General features: G+C 37.3%; 1 protein-coding gene across 1 annotated transcript in view; it reads left to right on the forward strand.

Moving 5' to 3' along the window:
* The window catches only part of LOC136875948 (uncharacterized), a 168581-nt gene that overhangs the window by 15384 nt on the left and 132397 nt on the right, over positions 1-20800 (forward strand). The window contains exon 3 of the mRNA XM_067149567.2: positions 6458-6528. Within this exon, the coding sequence (XP_067005668.2) occupies positions 6458-6528 (71 nt within the window). The remainder of the gene's footprint in view (positions 1-6457; positions 6529-20800) is intronic.

The raw sequence follows: 20800 nt of genomic DNA on the forward strand, positions 1-20800 counted from the left end.
AATTATAAATGACTCCACCAGCGGCATGCCACTCTTCTCCAACTTGATGATTGCTCTCGGCAGCTTGTTGAAATTTGAAGATGCTCCGGTTTATGCAAGGGCATATTAGCTCCCAACATTGCAGTGCATAGGTCTGAAGAAAATGGTTGTTGGTCGCTGCCCAAGGTGGACTGGTAGAAAGGCTGCGCTGATACAGATTTCTGTACTTGTATCAGATACATCGCAGTATTTCTCAGTTGATTTATGTGGTATTTTTCTCACATTTGTTCTGAAAAATAATAAAATTGACATAAATTGCATTGTCCCTACATCTTAAATTTCTACAGTCGGGCTAATTGACAATAATCTATATATATAAAATAAGAGTTTTGTCTGTACATTGCTCCAAATTTGAAAATAATGGTATTTCTGTATCGGTCATATCCATAGTAACAAGAAAATGCACTGTTTACTTTTCCATAATTTCTGTCTGTCTGTCTGTCTGTATGTATGTATGTACAAGCATCACGAGAAAATGGTTGAAGAGAATTTAATGAAAATCGGTATGTGAAGTCGGGGGATGAGCCTCTACAATCTAGGCTATAAATTATTTTACTCACGCTGAGAGAAATGGTAGTTTAGGGGAAGGCCTAAAATTGAATTCTCAACTATTTATATTATTAGTGGTCTAATGAAAATCGGTATGTGAAGTCGGGGGATGAGCCGCTACAATCTAGGCTATAAATCATTTTACTCACGCTGAGTGAAATGGTAGTTTAGGGGAAGGCCTAAAATTGAATTCTCAACTATTTATGTTATTAGTGGTCGTATTTTAAAGAACATGGGTATGCAAAGTTGGGGAATAAGTTGCTAGAATCTAGGCTATCAATAATTGTATTCACGCTGAGAAAAATGGTAGTTTAGGGGAAGGCCTAAAATATATTTCTCAAATATTGTTGTTATTAGTAGTCCTATCTTGATGAAAATCGGTATGCAAAGTCAGGAAATAAGTCACTATAGTCTAGGCTGTAAAATATTTTATTCACGCTGAGTGAAATGGTAGTTTAGGGGAAGGCCTAAAATGTAATTCTCAAATATTTCTTATTAGAGGTGTAATCAATGAATGCTACATAACTAGGGTTATATAGTATTAAATTTCCTATTATTCATGTCTTATACATTGTTACCGTACTGGCTATGATCACAAAGATACTCATGATTTTGGATTTTTGTTACTAAGTCCATATCAGCGCCGAGTAACCAGAAAATGGGTAAACAGTATTTAATGAAAATCGATATGTAAAGTCGGAGAATAAGTTTATGGTATAAAATATTTTACAAATCACAGAGTCGAAAGAAAACTAAATGTGTAGGCCTACAATATAGAAAGATCATAACATTGATCAACGATAACATTACATTGACCATTGTTTGTCGTGATGTGCTTTGTGCCTTCTGTTGCCCCTCATCTCCGGTAGATAGGATTACTGCTGCGTACAGAGTATTTATTATTTTATTTCCGTCGCACCGACATAGATAGGTTTTTGGCGACGATGGGATAGGAAAGGGCTAGGAGTGCCTTAGGCCTTAATTAAGGTACAGGCCCAGCATTTGACTGGTGTGAAAGTGGGAAACCACGGAATACCATCTTCAGCGCTGCCGACAATGGAGTTTGAATCCACTATCTCTCGGATGCAAGCTCACAGCTGCGCACCACTAACCACACGGTCAACTCGCCTAGTCGGACAGAGTGTAACAGCCTGCCTGAATAATGATGGGAAGTAGCTGGGGAGTTAGATAACTTTCTTCTTTAGCATGCCATTCCCCTGGTTTATAAATTTTCTGATACTACTGGTACGTAACACACTGGATCATCATAGCATTGGGGCTATTCAGTCCCTACTCTGAGGCACTGATTCGAATGAACAGTGTGCATATTTAGCGGAATAATGACAGATGAGTATTCATGGCAATCTGCGGCCTGGTCATCCCAGCTCTGGAACTTTGGACTATTAGATTGTCACCGCAATCTAACCGCAGCACTGTTCATTAAAAGTGATAAGACGTGCGGCTTTCCATTTCATCGAGTATTTTATATGATAGCATTTCTTTCAATCGCTATATTCATACTTACGTTTTTGTAATGACCTATGTTGATTTCAGTTAGGAAAACCACAAAGTCAGTCTTTCTGAGAATCCCGTAGCGAAGCACGGGTACATCAGCTAGTGCTTAGTATATATCATGCATTTGTTTCATAAAAAAAGAAGACTATTAGAGATGATGTTTCTAGAAGAACAAAACTTTAAAGTAGGAACAAGGGAATTAGTAATTTATATGGAAATATATCCTCAAGGATATTCAGTTATTATTTGGCAACATCTTGTCGAGTTCACCGGGTGAAAAATATAATAAAACGGCGTGAAACGATATCAGAGTAGCGTAGAGGAGAGATTCGTTCTTTATGCTTGCCAAGGACCCACCAAGCTGGCCCTAGCACTATTCTTACTTGTATATAAGAATGAAAACGGAGGCACTATAAATCTCAGATTTGTGAACATTTTATTTGTTTCTATTCGCCGGCTTTGGTCAGCCGGGTCAGCTGTCATGAAGACTACTTTCTGTTGCCTGCAATAGATCCTGCTATTGTGTGCCCAAAAGGCCACCACACTCGTTGAAAATTAAAATCCACGTAATTTGAAATTGTCGTGACATGCGCCCATAACCTTATTTTACCTGGCGAGTTGGCCATGTGGTTAGGGGCGCACAGCTGTGAGCTTGCATCCAGGAGATAGTGGGTTGGAATCCCACTGTCGGCAGGCCTGAAGATGGTTTTCCGTGGTTTCCCATTTTCGCACCAGACAAATGCTGAGGCTGTACCGTAATTAAGGCCACGGCTGCTTCCTTCCCACTCCTAGCCCTTTCCTATCCTATCGTCGCCATAAGACCTATCTGTGTCCGTGCGACGTAAAGCCACTAGCAGAAAACATTATTTTTGTCACAATTTAGCTAGACTCTATAGGGGATGTTAGAGGCTTGTTAACCTAGGATACTTACGCCCCTCAGACCCCCCAAGCACAACGGTTAATAACCGGACCTCACCAATATGACCAACGGTCTTTTTGCTGGCCTTTTCTTGTAAAGATAGTCTTGGCAACCTTGTAAAACACGCTGTGGCATCGTCGTAGCTGGGCTACATTGGATCTGCAACCTGTGTTTCGTGAAGGCTTAGCGGAAGTGTAATAAAATTCCTGATTTTTTAAAGGGAGTTTCAAAAATTGCATTTCAATTGTAAATCTCTATTTATACAGGAAATGAATCACAGTTCAAAATACCGATTTAATTTTCATCCATTCTGTGACAATAGACCACCCGCGTTCTAACTCCTCGTTCAGTAATTTAATGATTATTTGCATTTTAGCAATATAAATTATTGAAAGTTCACGACTAATACAGCATTGCAACAAAACAACTTGCCACAATACATAAATGAATAGGCCTATATATGCCACAATGAAATGCAATCATAGTTCTCAATCACAAAAAAGATAAAACAAAGAAACAAACTTACCTCCTTACATGAAGCTTGACAGACTACCCTTCCATCCGTAGTGAAATTGGGATCACCTGTAATCGACTGGTTCAGCTAGTAGGACCTCGACGATTTTTCTTTGGGCATTGCCGCAAACACACTTTCTTTTTTTTTTTTTTCCTCTTCCACTTCCCAATAAATCACAACACGTTCTGAACGTAAAGTGTACGCGTACAATAGTTCGCATCGAAATGAAGGTACAGGGCATATGGGTTGTGCAACATAGTTCGAAGTTGACTGGTTCTTGCATATCTCTTAGGAGGTTGGAGGGGTTGAAGGCTTCGAGGTCAAATTGTTCCTTGTTTTTCCTGCTGGAAATTTCCCTAGAACTATTTCTGGTGACTTCTGAGAATTCCCATTTTTTGTTCATGGAGTAAACAGATATTGAGAAAAGAGAAGATAATTCTGTCGAGCACACTAGGTGCAATATAATGCACTGGAAGAAAAATGACTTTTTTTAAATACAGTCAAAAGGCATCAAATAGGCAATTATACTCCAAATAGGCACAAACCCCTGAAATAGGCATTTATAGGCACAATAAAACCAACGAAAAATAGCTAAAAAGACCCTAAAACGGATTTATATCACAAAAGCCTACGTTTCTGAACACAGGAATAAAATAGGCAAATTCCCGTCTCTAGTTATGAGACTAGTTTATACATCTCCTCTTCATATAAGTTTGGAGCATAACTTTTAGTTTCTGTGAACCATGTTTACTCAGTGGATAAGATGTTATCTATACCAGTGGGTATACCAAAGTTCAATCACTAGTAATGGCAGAGATTTAGAACCAACCCTCAATCTTCCAAGTAACTCCGAGACAACTGGTTACACTGCCTTCATTCTATCACTGTCAATTAAGTCGCATTTTCCTTATACCAAAAGGGGCTTTTTACCTTAACCATGTTTATTAATTCAATATTTTAGTACAGAAATTTACTGTAATGATGTCTTTCACAGAGTTAAAAATGTTGACTTATCATTCCTTTTAAATCGTTCATTTTAAGGGGTGAGACATCATGACCAACAACCCATGCACTTGTTGGTTATATGTATTTCTATTAGTAAGGCTAGACTTGGAAAGGAAGTAGTTGTGGGGATCATAATAGCTGACTGACTTCTTACCTAGGCGGGCCACGAGTTGAATTCCAACCAATGCTTGCGGCATTTTGGAAATGAAAAGTCGCATCTCTTTGGTTTGGATTCCAGATAACACTGGAAGTCCCATGTAGTGATAACGAGTCAAATATTTCAACTCATTTAACTTGAGTTGAATATAGATAAGTCAACTTAAGTGCTGAAGCATGAGATCAGAGATAGGAAATGGCCTGAATAGCCCCAGGTGTGGCTGAATGCTTTCTATTGACTGATTGATTCTTAACCTAAACAAGAAACCAGTTATTAAATTTATTTTTGATGATGATGATTGTTGTTTAAAGGGGCCTAACAGCTAGGTCATTGGCCCCAACTTTTATTTTTAACAAATTACTGAAACTTTTTTCCTCAGTTTGTTGTAAAATTAATTTTCTTTAGAAAGAATTGAGACTATTATTTGGTTTACATTTGAGAATAATTCAGAATGTTTGTTTTCTTCTTTATTAAATGTTTTTTTCTTTTAACTGACAGCAAGTGTTAATCTAACATATAAATGATTTCTGAAAGAAAAGAAAAAAAACCATTACACTAAACTCTCGCTAATCCAACCTTTCATTGTACATGGGGGGTGCCCAAATAGAGAGAGTATCAGGTTATTGAGAGTGTCTTGGAAATTTTGAATGCCTTCTTTGTTAAATCCAATATTATGAGTATAGCTTTCATACATTTAAGAAAAATCTAACAGAAAAATGAAACCCTTGAGTCTTCTACACAAAGTATCACTCGCCATGAAATTTTTAAGAATCAAAGAATTATTTAGCCACCTAATCAATACCTTTATTTGACTTTGGCAATTTTATAAAATCATTAATAGTACATGTTTTGACTGCTTTGCAGTCATCATCAGCTACATTCACTTAGGTATAAAAAAGGTGAAAGTATGCACAATATATGTTCTCATGTTAGCCTTGATATCTTCTTGTAGGAAACTTAAAACTTTGTCTATTGAAAAGGATGAGAGTGGCGAGGGGGGGTGGGGTAGGGGTTTGCAGGGGTGGGGAAAAATGCTTAAAAAGTTATTAAAAACTTCTCCTTAACTAAAATATTGTTAATTTTTTCCAATTGAGAAGATAAAAACATCTTTTAAATCTCCTTTTTTAGCTTCTACGCAGAACCGTATTATTGAAAAAACACTAATTAACTTTTTTTAAACTAATTACTTGTGATGTAATTAAAGTATAATTAAAACTTATTCTTAATTAAAATACTAATAAAAATATATGTCAGCTTCCAGTTCAGGAGATAAAATCTTCTTTTTTAAGTCCCATTCATGCTTGGTGGAAAAAGCTGGTTAACTTGTTATTCTATTGCTAAGGGTGGATTCTTCTAATGTTCTTGCAGCTCAATGTTGGGACATGCTTAGATGTTATTTGTCCATGAACTTGATAATTGGGCAACTTGTAACACAATCCCTGTCTGTGGATTTCCATCTTTACTTCCCGCTATCCTGGGTGTGGGTCTGTGCCAGTGTTCTCCGTCCTCGATCTGATCAGACACCAGATTATGTTGATAAGGTTTCTAAATACCAGTTACTCAAGCTGATGACATATTTGACTTGTAACATCACTAGTCCATGATTTTGGTCACGATATCAACAGTCCCCTAAAACTACAAGCTTGTTTGCTTGAAGTAGCTGTAACTTAATGTTAGGTAACATTGTTGTATTTGAATGGAGTTTAAAAATCTATTATGTACTGTATTGGGTTATAATAGTTATTTGGCTCACTTCCAGGTACTAAAGAAGTTGTCTCCTCAAGGTCTGACTGCCCACTACGCATCCCTTGTAACAGCTATGATAATGAGGTAAAAATATTTTTAAAGATAGTACTCTTTGATCTCAGCAAGCTAATGCATGTTATGTAGGACAGTATGGAACACTGACCTAGAGCTAACTAGAAGGTAACGTCTTCTCTCTGGCCAGAAGATTCAGCAGGTTTGGAGATTTGAAAGAGTTAGGAAGTGGGTAGGCAGGTTCATATTGGTGAAGGAGCTGGGTTGGAGTTTCGGCCTCTTGGCTAAGTGCTTTATTGATTTTTCAAATTGTACAATTTGTTATTACATGGTTTGACAATTTTCAGTTAGATTTGCTCTTTAGCATTTTCTAGGTCACAATTTTCCAGTTTATGATTTGCTTTTCCATTTGTTTTACAATATAGTTACAATTGTAGTTTTACAATTTTGCTCAGTTACAATCTATGGTTACATTTTCCAATTTACATTTTTCCATATGTTACAATATGAGGATATAGCTTTACAATTTTTATTTTACAATTTACTCTGTTTCCATTTGTTAAGATTTGATGTGGGTTAGAGGATTTTTTTTATTATTTTTAATTCAGGAAACTGGATGTTAAGGTTATATTTACAGCAAAAAATTACATGAATAATGATGTTTTATGGATTACATGAAATATTTACAATATTGATTATGTTTTACAGATTATATGGAATATTTACAATGTGTACAATGGTTTCTGAATTGAATTTTTACCAATTCTTATGATTACAGAAGATATTTACAGTGCATATTATGGGTAGCGTATGGATAGTATTTGTACATGGATATTTATGATGGGTTATTACTTATTTATTTATGAATCAGGTTGGATATATTTACAAGTTTGTTGCAGTAAATACCTTCAGGGTAGTATGTATTGAGCTGGTGTTTGCTGGCTGTCTGAAACAGAGTGAACTATTTTATTATTTTATTCTCAATATGACACTTGGTTTGATTAGAGGGGAGGGAGGAGGTCGACGAGAGCTTGCTTAGTTTTTATGTTTTATAATTGATTGCCTTGCTGTGGGGGGGGGGGGGGATTTTGGGGGTTATCAGGGAATTATGGGAGTTGGAGTGGTGGGTTTAGTGTCACAATTTTCTTGTGTTATGAAACACTGAACTGGCAGGTCAACATGATTTTGCAGTAAAATAAAAAATATGACTTTTTAAAATGGAAATCGATGCCCTGAGTCCGAAAATGATCATTTTTTTCATATCACATCTAGTTTTGATGCATTTCTGTTTTGTAGTATCTGCTTTCATAAGATATAACAATGAGAGATGTTCTCACACCACTCACTTTGGATTAATAGTACATTATGCAGCGAGGGAGAGAAACACATGATTATTCCCATGTATGAAGATGGTAGATCAAGACATAAGCAAGGGCTGAAGTTCTTAGCTCTGTTTTCTAGAAATACACAATATTAATAGTGTGAGGGAAGTTGGTCCACAGATAAGACATAGTATTAATATTCGTGTTATTTATTTATCACAATTCTGTTCAGAAATATGGAAGGTCTAGAGAAAAAGAGTGAGCCCCCATGTACTTATAAAATATTCCCTAGACCTATCCTAAGTTGAGATATCATTTACATAGTTTACAAAATTCGTAAATGGTACTGTGCAAGATATACTGTGTATATATAATTTCCTACTGCTCATTCATTCTGTCTATCGATAGTTAGCTAATCATTTATTCAATCATTCCTGTGCTCGCATACTTCCTTTCACTCTGCCAATCATTCAGTCATTCACCCACACACTCACAGACATATAAAATTGTTCCATTAAATTACATTTTTCTTTATGTACATTTGAAATTTTGGAAGAGGCAAGTTCTTGACATCCTCTGACAGAGCCTTTCATAGCTTTGTGGAATGCTAATAGAAACCACCCTTCTGAAAGGCAGAGGTTCATGCAAAAGGCGGAAAAAGGGTAGCTCCTTCGCCTCTCTGAGCTGAGCAATAAACAAGTGATAGATGTTGGAAGGGATCAATTTCTATAGAGGTAGAGAGGGATTTCTAGGGAAAGATCATGTCAGTTTGTTTGGCTATTGTCTCATTGGAAGACAGCCTTATTCGATGGAAGGGGGAATGACAGTTAATTGGCCTTTCGGTGCAGCATTGTACTCCCTGCAGCTTTCTCATACCTCCATTGTTGTGGGATGCCAAGCAGGTAGACCACACATAAGTATGGGCCGAACCATGCAAATGTAAGCTGATCTTATTGCTCATAGACTGAACCCTCTTAAATTCCTATTGCACCGTTCCTGCGTCCAGGTGAGGATACATGAGATCCAGACTAGCTCTTAAATGATTCTATCTGATTAATGTTGCTCGGTTGTGGGTTCCGTTTGAGAAAGTATGCCGATGGCCTATGGTAAATCTCAACCTACGCAGAAGGACGTCTCCAACACGCTATCAGTCGGATACCATACTCGCATGTCGCCGAAATTAATCGCAAATTTCAGGTTAATACGATATTTCAACTGATTCGCATGTGTCGCCAACAAAATCGCAATCAAAAAATGAGTTATTACAGTCTTACATCTAGTTCTTATACTAAGTAGGCATTAAAAGAATTATGGAGTTTTACTACTCAACTTTTATTGACTATTCAGTCCAAATATTAAGGAAATGTTACCTAAGATATCGTTAAAAATGCCTCATACAACGTAGATAGCTTCGTAATACTATAAATATCTCCATCAGTTACAATTAAGTTGAAATAAAGAAAAATAGGTTTGGAAAAACTCGAAATAAGTAGTTGAAATCTAGGCCCTAACTATCGATTCATTAACCCTGGCCTGTTGAAAATCTAAGTCAGATATAAATAATGTTCGAAGAATCAATTGAAAAATTAAAATATATTAATCAAATAAAACATACTAAATAGAGTTGTAAGAATTAGATGCATTCAATTGTTTAAAAGTGAAAAGAAAATTACACTCATTTCTATATACATCATTTCAGATTATAGTTTTAAAACAGAATGTAGAACACAGTGAAAATAGCCAAATAAATAATTCATTAAGACTTGGAATCTCTTTTCTCTGAGCTGAATTGCTCCTCAAAGTCACTTAAAGTTCTGTCATTTAACCTTTAACTCAAATATGACTAGTGAAACGAATGTCATTTTGTACTAAACCTAATATCTGTGTCCATACACAGTAGAAAATCATATGGGAAAGCAATGTCTGTTTTCTGAGGACTTCAGTTAACTAATATGCTTGAAAGTTCACTTTGTTTTTCATGTTTCATAAGATCTGATCTCCATATAAGCAAATTCGGTCCGCTCTAAGTCGTGATTGATTTCAAATTAATACTATCATATGGCTTATGTGGTTAATTCACATAATTATTATCTTAATCCATGGTTAAAATTCAATTTAAGTGCGTGTCTGGCTGAATGTAGCATTGCCAAGTGTATTTAATTAACTTTCTAACAAATTATACCACAAGTGGAGAAACTGGCATGTTAGAAGACTCTACCTTCATCTAAAAATCCGTACATGAATGACTAAGTCACCAGTGATGTGTCAACGTACTCACATAAAAATCAGGAATTAGGTTACCATGTGTGAGAGTACTTGAAAATGGTCATAAATAACTCAGTGAAGGCCTAAATATTATCGTTATTAGCCTCTTGGCTCATCTGATGATCCTACATACTCAAACAACACTGTATTGATGGCATTGAGATCGTATCCTAACCTACTTTGTGTATCTGGGAATAAAAACAGCAATTGAAAGCAGTACGTTTCAATATATATCTTAGAATGCATAATTTGCACGTACTATCATCTCACAGAAGACTACTATGACCAACCTCTCAAATAAAAATAAATATCACCATCACAACTTAACATCCGCTTATATTATTATTTCATTCACCATTTACCATTCCAAATATCACATAATATCCATATCAATGCATTTCAAGCACCCATCTCATTAAATACGATGCATATGTGCCATAACCTTCACATATAAAAACATTATCCTTACCGTCATAGTGTCAAAGAAACGTGTATCATAATACTAAGCTTACTACTATATTTCGTCATAAACATTCCCTAAATACGATCTCTTAGCTTGCTATTCCGATAAAGCCATCACACATGTATATTGACACTCATATTACACTTTAACACTTCACTGTTAATGATTAAAAATATCTATTACTTTCTCTCACACCACATTGATAAATTTGCGAACGGCTTTCACTGGTATTTTACGCCTACATATGGGATTGACAGTAACATCAGATGAATACCTACATCCGTGTAATTACACTTCAATATTATATACGCACGCACAATGTCACAAAATATATCAACACATAGCCAAAAATAAAGGTTTCTACTTACGAAAAAACGACTCATAGGGGACTTAACTTTGCTTATTGGGCCCTGTTTGCCATCTCGCTGTTGGTCATTGGGAATGGTAGGCCTCGCTCCATGGTTCTGCTTTAGGTAATCGGGTCCATCTCGTCTTCTCAGCTGACTTTCAATCCTCCTGGGTCATCAACCTCGTAAAGCGCCACCATAGTCGGAGTAGTCTCTGCCTTGGTCTTTTACAACATCATAGTGGTCTCTGGTACGTTAGGAACAGAATAATACAATGTATTAGTTAATATTGTCATCCTGCAATTTATCTTCATTTCATAATGCCTATGATATCAGAATAAAATATGCTCTGGGACGATTAGTTTCGATATAGTAGTTCTAACTGTGCTACTATTTGTAAAAACTCTTTCGCTTGCCGAGCGAATGCGATTTCTCCGTGCTTATTAGAAATGCACTTGACAGCTAGTTGGACTCTGCTGTTTACGATGTGCAGTATCAGACAAATATAAAACTCTAAGTCCAGCCATGACGTATTTGTTGTACCAGACTTGCTAACTCCTTTTTGCTGGTCTTTAAATTTCGCGCAGTTATTCAATCTATGAAGTTGACGTTGAGCGGGCTGCCACGGATTTTTATTCTCCGTCAATATCTGATCTTAAAATCTGATAAGCTGGCTTCTTTCTTTGCTCGACTCCGTCTTACTTGCCGTAGTGCTAAATTGTGTAGAATGTTCTAATGGAAGTCTCTTTTTCCTTAATAATTGGTTTAAATAATCCGCTTCTGTCATTCTTTTCTCACAGCCTTCTAAGTATGGTTCTTTCGGTGACTACCGGTTGAAAGGATTATCATTTCGGTTTGTACCGATGTTAGTTGCTTTCACATTGACCTTTTAATGGCTTGAACACCATTTTTGTTCCTACTGATGCAAATATAGAACGGTGGAATGGCACACTATATAGGAACCCCAGGATTTTTGTTGGCTTGCACCTTGCCTCTTCACACTGTAAATTCCACTTTAAATTGACACAGACAGTTATTCCAAGTAGTTTCAAAGCAATGCACTGTGGAATGATATGTTTCCCTAGTTTATAACTATTCGCGATGGGATTTCTTGACCTACTCATTCTTATATATGTACACTTATTTACATTTATATTCAGGCTATTTACACTGCACAACATTGACAGATTCTCCATATCATATTGTAGAGCAAGGGCATCTTTCTTATTTCTTATACACCTGCACAGCACAGTCTCGTTGGCATATTGGGTTATTGAAGATAAGACACAACCTGGGAGTTCGAAAACAAAGACAGTAAAGAGGAGAGCCCTGATCACAGAATCTTGTATTATTTCCAGATGTTACTGGAACAGCCGGTGATCAAGCACCTCCGTACACCACACACTGGGTCCTATTCCCCAGGAAGGATCTTATCCATGCCAATATATTGCCTCCTATGCTGAGCTGTTGTAGTTTCCAATCAATCAATCAATCAATCAATCAATCAATCAATCAATCAATCAATCAATCAATCAATCAATCAATCAATCAATCACTACTTATCTGCATTTAGGGCAGTCGCCCAGGTGGTAGATTTCCTATCTGTTGTTTTCCTAGCCTTTTCAACAGAAGCTGCTGATGTGTCATTTAGTTGAAGGCTTTGGACCAATCTAGTGTGATACAGTCAATTTGTATCACATCAGGTTGATCCAAGTTAAACTGCCAGTCATCAGCGACCTTTGTCAATAACGTTGTGCAGGAATGCCCTGGGAGAAAACCATGCTGATTAGAGTTAAGCAAGTTATTCTCCCTTAAGAATTCCAGCATGCTGTTTACTATCAACCACTCCATGCATTTACAGGCAATAGATATTAAGAACACTGGCCCGTGATTTTTAAAAACTTTCCTTATCACTCTTTTTGTATACAGTCACCACATTAGCACTTTTCCACTCACATGGCATGGCTCCTTTAATGATAGAGTAGTTGAATAGTGCGCACAGGGAGGGAGGTACAGCTTCCACACACTGCAGTAAAATCTGCCAGGTATGTTGTTCAGGCCTGTCGCAGTATGGGGTCATATTTTCCATAAGCTGGTGGTCATTAGGGTATGGAGAAGAACAAGTTGCAGAGGGGGAGCGGTGGAGGTGATGACCTGGCTACATGCAAGTTAACGGCTGTATTTGGCTTAACATAGTTCTCTCTAAAACTGTCATTGACAGCCTCACAGATGTCTTGTGGGTTATTTACAACTTTACCATTAGCATAGAAAGAGCTATGTGATGAGTTGCCATGTCTCCTTATTATTTCTGCTTATTTTAAGGATGTAATTGTTGTAAGATTCATGAATGAGCTGCTTCATGTCATTTATCACTCTCTTGTACCTCTCCCATGTAAGGTCAGTGGTGCAACTTCTCCACTTTTTATACAATGAATTTATTTTTCTGATCATTTTAAGAATATTTCTAGTGATCCATGGAGAATATCTCTTACTCGAAATGGTTACTTTCAGTATAGCCTGGTCTATACATCAAAAGAAGGTGTCACACCATTCGTTCAACGCTAAGTCCATGTCCCTGGTGTTCAGTGAGCTTGGAGTGGAAGGTATTGAAGGAACAATGATGATAACAAGTTCCAGTCAGACTTCTTGTAATTGTAGACTGCCCTCATCGTGCTTTTTGAGTTACAGTGTGGCTATATTAGCTGAGTGACCACTGAAACCTGGGATAACTTTGGTTTTATGCACTGAAGATGACTGATTGGTGAGGAATAGGTGTATTGTAGAGCATGAGGTTAGTCTGATATGGGTAGGTTCTTTGGTCAGTTAATAAAGAAATAGGTCATAGAATACAGTAAGGAAGTTGCTCACGAGATGATTTTTTTGGAATAGGGATTGAACTATATCTTAATTGAAGTCACCTATTACATGAATAGCTTTGTATTTATACTGGATGGGTAGCACAATACTGAGTGACTGTAACAGTTGATCTCTGATATGCTGTACTGATTTCGGAGCTCGATGAACTGATCCTATGAGAAACTTTGCACCATTGCTTGTAAATTCCACCCACGCAGCCTCGGCATCAGTCTCAAGATGCTTCAAGCAAACAGGATACAGTTCCGGTTTCATGGCAATGAGCACTCCACCCCCTGATGTCCAGATCCTTCCAGAACAGGATATACGAGTCCAGGAACACTTCTCCATCATGAATAGATGGTTCCAGCCATGTTTCTCCAACACACACTATAGCTGGATTTAGTGCCCTGAGACTCGACCTCAGGAACTGCTGTCTGGAAGCTTTCTTTAAACTGCACGCTTTGAAAGATAGTATGGTGAACATGTCATTTTCCTCGGTAGTTACATAACTATTTACACTATATACACTCTGTGATGATGTGTTAAAAAAACAATTCGGAGAACTGCAGTAATGAGCAATTCCAACAGTGCCAAAATTCTTAACCTGAGGGAATTTTCTTTAGTTTTGAGAGACTTAACTTTCCACTATGTGCGCGTTTAGTGTGTCTTTTACATTCATTTGTATCCATGCGTGTGTGCATTAATTATGTGTTTGATTCCAAAGGTTGTCAAAAGAACTCATTTGAGAAGCAACTTTACTTTTCTTACTTCCAATTGAAAGTTGGAGATTAAGACAAATCTTTTGCGCCTCATATTGCATGCAATACCTGTGTCAAGGGATTTCATTACTGGTATGAGGGCAAACAAAATGCAATGCCGATTGCCATACCCATCCAAAACGATCATTATGACGACTGTTATTTTTGTATGACAACATTGTTGGTTACAATAAGAAAAACAAAAACAAAATTAAATATCCAAATCTTTTGTCAGGTATTTGGCCTGTTCCTCTTGGGCCTGACTCACCTGTACTGGTACCTACTCCACCTGGTAACTTGAGTGATGAAACTGATAGCAGTTCCTTGCAATCAGATGTTGAAGAAATGGATTTCGAGCCCCCATCAGTATGACACACCAAGAAACAAATTTACACAATCCAAATTGAATGATTTGACAAGAGATTTAGAGTTAACCAAAGAAAAGAGTGAATTACTTGGCTCAAAACTGTGTGAAAAGAATATGCTGGCATTCACAATTACATTTTCCTGGTATGGAAATCTTGAAAAAGAAATTCAAAAATATTATACACAAGAAGATCAACTTGTATTTTGTATCTATGTTCAAAATCTTCTGCATCAATTGGGAGGGAAAGAATGTGATCCTAGCAAATGGCATTTTTTTTTTCTCCAAAAGAAGTCTTAAAGCTGTTTTGCTTCATAACAGCAATGTTATGGCTTCAATATCACTTGCACATTCCACAAAGCTGTCCAAAACATAGGCGAGATTAAAGTTGGTGCTTGAAAGAATTAGATATCATGAGCATGAGAGACAAATTTGCAGTGATTTGAAGGTCATTGGATTGCTGCTGGGACAACAGAACTGCTACACAAAATTTACCTGTTTCCTATGTGAATGGGATAGCAGGGCACAGAATAAAAACTAGGATACTGTACATTGCCCTGAAAGGGAGCAACTTCAATCTGGTTCCAAAAATGTCTTGAATGTAAGTTTGTTGACTGTGAAAACATTTTACTTCCATCCTTGCACATCAGTTTGGGAATGATGAAACTGTATGTTAAGGCATTAGACAAAATTTGTCCATGCTTCAAATATTTATGCACAAAAGTTTCCACATTATCAGATGCAAAAATCAAAGATGAAGTATTTAATGGACCATAAATTTGTAAGCTGATGATGGACAAAAATTTCACAGAAATGAGCACCAAAATTGAGGAAGATGCATCGAACACATTCGAAGAAGTAGTGACAAAGTTCCTTGGCAACATCAGGGAACCTCTATACAAAGAATTTGTAAGGAACATGTTGTACAAATTTAACCAACTCAGTTGTAATATGAGCCTAAAGCTTTATTTCTTAGCATCACATCTGGACTACTTCCATCCAAATTTAGGAGCTGTAAGTGAAGATCAAAATGAAAGGTTCCACCAGGATCTCAAAGATGCAGAACAGCTCAACCAGGGATGTTGGACTGTAAATATGTTAGTTGATTACTATTGGTTGATTGCATGTTATGACCCTTCCCGAGAGCACTCACGAACTTCAAAAACATGCAAATTCTACAGGAAACAGAAAGCTTTAAATCCTGGATCCAGGAACTGCTAAGATCGGTCAAAAACAAGTGCCATCCTCTCTCTCCACAGAAGGGTGTCTACAAGATCCTGTGCAACTGTGGCCAAGTATACATAGGAAGTACAAAACACAGAACTGAACATGTGCTGCTAGCAGGCCATGACATACAGTACAGTCACACCAAAGTACTGTCATCTACTGTGTCTTGTCACACCCCGCTACAAAGGAAAGCCATTGAAATTCTGAAGCATACTATCAGCTTCAACTGTAAGAAGGAATCTGAACAGGTCACCAAAGCCTGATTTCCAGTCCTGAAAGCTTTAAATCCTGGAAGACACGATGGTAGCGGCAGACCAGGAAAAGCAAAGGGTGATCAGTTGCCTGTCTCCGCCAAGGTAGGTTGACCTACGTCGGGCTCCTTAATGCTTCAATCATTGGCCAAAGAGCAGCCAATCAGTGACTGCCCCACCAGCATGGCAGAGCAATAGGTGAGCAGCACACTGTAGCCTGCACTATACAATAAGGTGGAATTAAAACACCTTTCCATTCCAGTGTGAGCTTCGCAGCCATCGAAGTCAGTGGGAACCCGTGAAAATGCTGCATGCAGTCTTCGGTGAAACATCGGGACCATCATATGCTCCTGGCCCAGGGCCTACAAGCCTTGAAAGCCTCAACTGCTATATTGCCAATCATTTCTCTCTTACAGAGAACAGACAAAATATACAAAAACGGAATAAGAACACATTAAAAAATATGTTAAAAGACACTGGTTCTAATGAGCGTTCTGTCCAATGCTGATTAAAAACATTAACCGTTGTCAAATTGCTATGCAAGTTTTTGTAATATATCCTTGTTCTATTTTTGTATATTTTGTCTGTTAACTATGGTGAAAATGTCCCCATGGGGAAAAAATATGTCCCATTTTATTATTATTGGTATTCTGAAAAGAATGAAAGGAATTTTATTGTAAAGGTGGAACACTATAGTACTATAACACTGGTGTATTGTATGTATAGCAGAAGCCATCCCTTCTGAATAAAGCCATGCTAGCCCATCAGCTGATAGCTAGCAAATGTTACAAGTTGTACATCTGAAAGTAATGCATAGTGACTGGAAGCATTCTTTGGATAACTGCAACCGTTGAAAGCCAGGCCTGTATTTTTAAGTATATTTCATGCTTGTCTCATACTACATGTGCCGCGGTGAAAGGCTCTGAAATCATAATGTGTGGGCCTCCTCCCTCCAAGTTGAGGTCCACCTTAAAGTCATGCTTGTGGCATTTTCTCCTGCTACTCCTACAAAGTCCAACGGTGATGGGATAAGGACGATTGAAGCAGATTTAGAGTGAAATCGGAAGCTTCTAGTCTGGACCTGCAAGTTGGCGGCAGATGTGTGATGGTCACCTTTCCTAAGACTTAGTGGCTACTCAGAGATTCAGTCCTGCATCTGTGTCTGGATAGGCCTATTTAGGATCACCACTGCCCATTACAAACCACCACTCTCATTTTTGTTCCGTATTGAAAACAGGGATCTCACTTAGTTTACAAAAGGAGTATATATAGTACCCCACCTATTCAATACAATTAGTACCACGTTATGTTGTTAATTAAACATAGAAAATCTAAATATTATGGGGACATGTTTCACCCTTCTTATATTGGGCATCATCAGCAATATTAATTTAATCTTAAAACAAACATTGTTTTGAGGACAATGGCATATATAATTTGTAAAAATTGAACTGTGATTTCTTATGATATTAATATTACAGAATAATAGTTATAAAATATGATGTTGGAACTTGACATATGCAATACATGTTAAAATCATTGTAAACAAATATAAAATTTTGTCTAAAAGAAAGTTTGTGCCATTTAAAATCGGCACAGTCTGGTAAGAAAATTCAGCATATACTTGCTGGGGCAGTTGTCAACATAAGTTTTCAATAGACTAGAATGGTTGAAAACTTGAGGTGAATTTTGTTTATATTTTGCATTCCGGCGCTAAAATTGGCCAAGAGAAAAGGCGCATGTTATAAAATTAATCTTCATTTAGTTGATTGATCTAAAATATTATCTTGATATAACCAATGCAAACAGACGTGATGTGTTGTTGGAAGCTGCTTTTGAGACGAGTATTTCCAAGTATTTGGCAGGTAATGTTCGATAATCACGTGGAAATGTAGTCCTTTTAGAAGATGTGAAACACCGGGGAAAAGAATGTGGTTATATCATTTTCCGTATTTATGTCTATCTTACTGTATTAGCAGCATTGGTCCAAACAGGAAGTATTTATATCAAGTTTGGTTGACAGCTATGCTGGAACATCCACCCATACATACAACAATACATCCATACATACATAATCTTGGTTACTTAGGACGTTTTCTTTTTCAACTCTTCTTACCCCCTACATGGCTATGGTGGCTGAACTTGGGACTTCAATGTCATCCTGACCCCAAAAACTATGGTTCGACACTATATTCGATTATTTTTTATATCTCACTCCCCACATCTCAGCAACCCCGAAAAGTATGGATTCGACTCCATTTTCAATTATTTTTAAATCTCATTCCCCCATCGCCCTCCTGCGCTTTCTCCACCCCAAAGGTGGCTGAACTTGGACTTCAAAAAAATCCAGATCGTCAACATTCAACTTTGTGACCCCAAAAGCTCTGGATTTGACACTATTTTTGATTATTCTTATATCTCACTCCCTGCTTGCCCCTAACTCCTCCTGGCACCCCACCCCAAAGAGGGCTGACCTTGGACTTAAAAAAGAACACTCTTTTTGTTTATTTTTATATCTCATTCTCCCCTCACCCCCACCCCAAAGGGGGCTGAACTTGGACTTTTAAAAAACTCCAGAGTGTCACTATTCATCTCAGTGACCCCGAAAAGTATGGATTCGACACTATTTTCGATTATTTTTATATCTCAGCCCCCTCGCCCCCTGCCTCTAAGGGTGTTTGGTGTGTCTTAGCCCCACACAGTTTGTCAGTGTACCAAATTTGGTTGAAATTGCTTCTGTGGATTAGAAGGAGATATAATACATACACACACATATACAATGACATTTATATATAGATAGATTATTTCAGTTTTTGTAGGGATCTCTAATTGTTTTGAAAATAAAATAAGCACATGTTACTCACTGGTAATGTAGCTTTCTATAGGAAAGAATTTTTAAAATCGGTTCAGTAGTTTTTGAGTTTATCCATTACAAACAAATATACAAACATGCAAATCTTGTTCTCTTTATAATATTTATCCATGGCAAAATCCATCAATGGAAAACCCACGAACTGTGACTTGGTCGAAGATCAATGCAATGTCCCTCTGGACATCCAACTACAGCATACATGAAATGCCCTGACTTCTAACCAAATTTATGTTATGATGACGTCAATTAATTCAATAAACTTGTGATGTGGTCCTACTTAATCATTGAAATGAAATGGCGTATGGCTTTTAGTGCCAGGAGTGCCCAAGGACAAGTTCGGCTCGCCAGATGCAGGTCTTTTGATTTGGCGCCCGTAGGCGACCCACGCATCATGATGAGGATGAAATGTTGATGAAGACGGCACATACACCCAGCCCCAGTGCCAGCGGAATTAACCAATTATGGTTAAAATTCCCAACCCTGCCGGGAATCAAACCCGAGACTCCTGTGGCCAAAGGCCAGCACGCTAACCATTTAGCCATGGAGCCGGACACTTAATCATTCAAAACCATTTATGAAATTTATGTATTTAATATTCTTCAATGACTCTATTTCAATGTGGAAGTAATCTCTGTCAGACACGGTCATGAGAGAGCAAAACTTCTCGAGAGTAACATATATCTTTTAACACTCATTCGTCACTTAAACATATTGGGCTGCTCATTCTGGCTAGCTCCATAACACAGCAAGTACATATTTTTTCTTTCTTCAAACTAATTATGCCTATGTTGGGCACTCTGTATAATTCCACTGGTTCCATATCTCACCTGGATTAACAATGTATTCATCACATAACCATAATCTGGAATATGCCATTTCTTGTCTCTATTATATGTACCCTATACTGTCTTATCTCTTATCTCTCCTTATTCATTCTGCCCTTCACTACCATTCTGAGGTTTAAAGAATCACAATCCTACCTTACACGTCCCTAAATAAATTCAGAATGAAAAGTCACAACTTATAAATTTATTCACAGCACAGCTATTAATTCACATTATGAAGACTCTAAATATAAGCTGTAATCGTTACTGTTGGTCATGAGTTCAGGTCTGTATCACTGCACTCCATATGGGTTTTCTTGAAGACAATTTTCACATGTAACATGCTACTAATCTAACATGCCCCATGCAAACTACTGTGAATGTATTTAATGCCATCTATGTTCAATGTTACCCACTACAATAAAACACACGCTGCACTTCAAAAGTACCGCAGACTATATTTAACACACAGTGCTAAAAAATATTAAGATAAACTAACATCATATATTCAGAAACTATATACACAAGTTAACACCCCCATAGGCATTAGTAAAGCAAAACTAATCCTAACCCTAACTGGTCCTTGCTACTCAAAATGACTTAAATAAAATTCAAACATTACATGCATTAATTTACTATTTACAAATTTACGAGACAACTAGCTATCACATGTTTACAGATTTTAAAAAAAATCAAGGGGTTCTCATCCTGCTCCTGACCACTTCATGATTCTGCATGCCGCTTTGGCTATCGGGTGAGCCCAAACGATTTGATGTTCACACCATCACACCCATG

This window comes from Anabrus simplex, chromosome 6 (genome assembly GCF_040414725.1).
Source record: "Anabrus simplex isolate iqAnaSimp1 chromosome 6, ASM4041472v1, whole genome shotgun sequence".
Lineage (NCBI taxonomy): Eukaryota > Metazoa > Arthropoda > Insecta > Orthoptera > Tettigoniidae > Anabrus > Anabrus simplex.